The sequence below is a fragment of the Mus caroli genome, chromosome 16 (genome assembly GCF_900094665.2).
Source record: "Mus caroli chromosome 16, CAROLI_EIJ_v1.1, whole genome shotgun sequence".
Taxonomy (NCBI): Eukaryota; Metazoa; Chordata; class Mammalia; order Rodentia; family Muridae; genus Mus; species Mus caroli.
The window spans coordinates 29,814,576-29,815,812 of NC_034585.1; the positions used below are offsets into that span (position 1 = coordinate 29,814,576).

At 49.5% G+C, this 1,237-nt stretch overlaps 1 protein-coding gene across 1 annotated transcript in view; it reads right to left on the minus strand.

The window, feature by feature from the left end:
• Positions 1 to 340: 340 nt before the first annotated feature.
• Positions 341 to 1,237, minus strand: part of LOC110311181 — a 5,563-nt gene continuing 4,666 nt past the window's right edge. The window contains exon 4 of the mRNA XM_021184421.1: positions 341 to 495. Coding sequence (XP_021040080.1) covers positions 421 to 495 — 75 coding nt within the window. The 3' untranslated portion in view covers positions 341 to 420. The remainder of the gene's footprint in view (positions 496 to 1,237) is intronic.

Genomic DNA, 1,237 nt, shown 5'->3' on the forward strand with positions numbered 1-1,237 from the left:
TAATGAGCAGGTGCCACCATACCTGATTTCTGGGGTGCTTAGCATTGACTACAGGGTTTGACATGCTTGGCAAACACGCCATCAACTAAGCTACGCCCCCATCTCCCTAATTCTCTATGTTCAAGTCATTGTTATATTATAATAAATATATCATAATTGTATATACATGTAATCATCACAACACAGTGAGCAATATTACCAGCCAAGTGTATTTTTGTAATTTGTATGGCTAATTCTGTGCACTTTTAAATGTGTTTACAACAATCCCAGGTTTCAGTTTTCCCCAGGCCAAGCCAATGTGGGGGCTAATAGGATGGCAGCTGAGAGACAGATCCCCCTGGGCTGGGCCAGCCATGTTGGCCCCAACAAACCAAAGGTGATCTCCGTTCCATGGGTCCTGCTGGCGAGGGCTGGAGAGACTCAGGCTCTCCTCTTGATTCCCTTCACAGTCACTGAGAGTGGCCTTCTGGAGAGGCCTTGGAGGAGCTGCAGAACCTGACAAGCAACAAACCTCATCCAAGTTGCTGACACCTGCGGTCTTATACTCTAAGCATCTCTTGGGCCAGCAAGAGCCATGGTCTCCATGCTTGCTTTCAGTGAGTTGTCCCTGCCACCCAAGCAGGCGGGCTCAGCGGCTTAGAGGAGTCAAGTCCAGTTCCCCAGGGAGCATGTGCCCGGAGCCGGGGGCCCTCACACTCTTTCCTCTTGTGTAATAGCAGTGAAGGGTGTCTCTCTATGCTGGGCTGAGTACTTTAGGGCCAGGGCACAGAAGGAAAGAGTTGGGCAGAGGAGGATTTAGAACACAAGCTACTGAGTTTGGCACGATGCCACTTTCTGTACGGCTCACAAGTTTAGGATGTTTTGTGTATTTATAAATGGTGGTGGAGGAAAAAAAAGAAAAGTTTATGATACGTGAAAATGAGATGCAATTCAAATAGAGATCTCTGCCCCAGCTCAAAGGAGCCCTTCCCTCTTCCCCCTCTCCTCCCTTCCTCTCTCCCTTCCTTCCCTATCCGCCTCCTTAGCATTCCTTCTAGGCTTTACCCCACAGTCACCTGGCAACATCCAGGTATGTTAGACTCACTATAAAATAGGGTTATTTGCCCCCTCCTCATTCTCTTAGCCTCTTACTGTCTGTCCCTTCTCTCCCCTTCCCTTCTCCCTTTCTCCCCCTCTGTGTTCCTAGCTGGCCTCTCCTCTCCTCTCCTCTCCTCTCCTCTCCTCTCCTCTCCTCTCC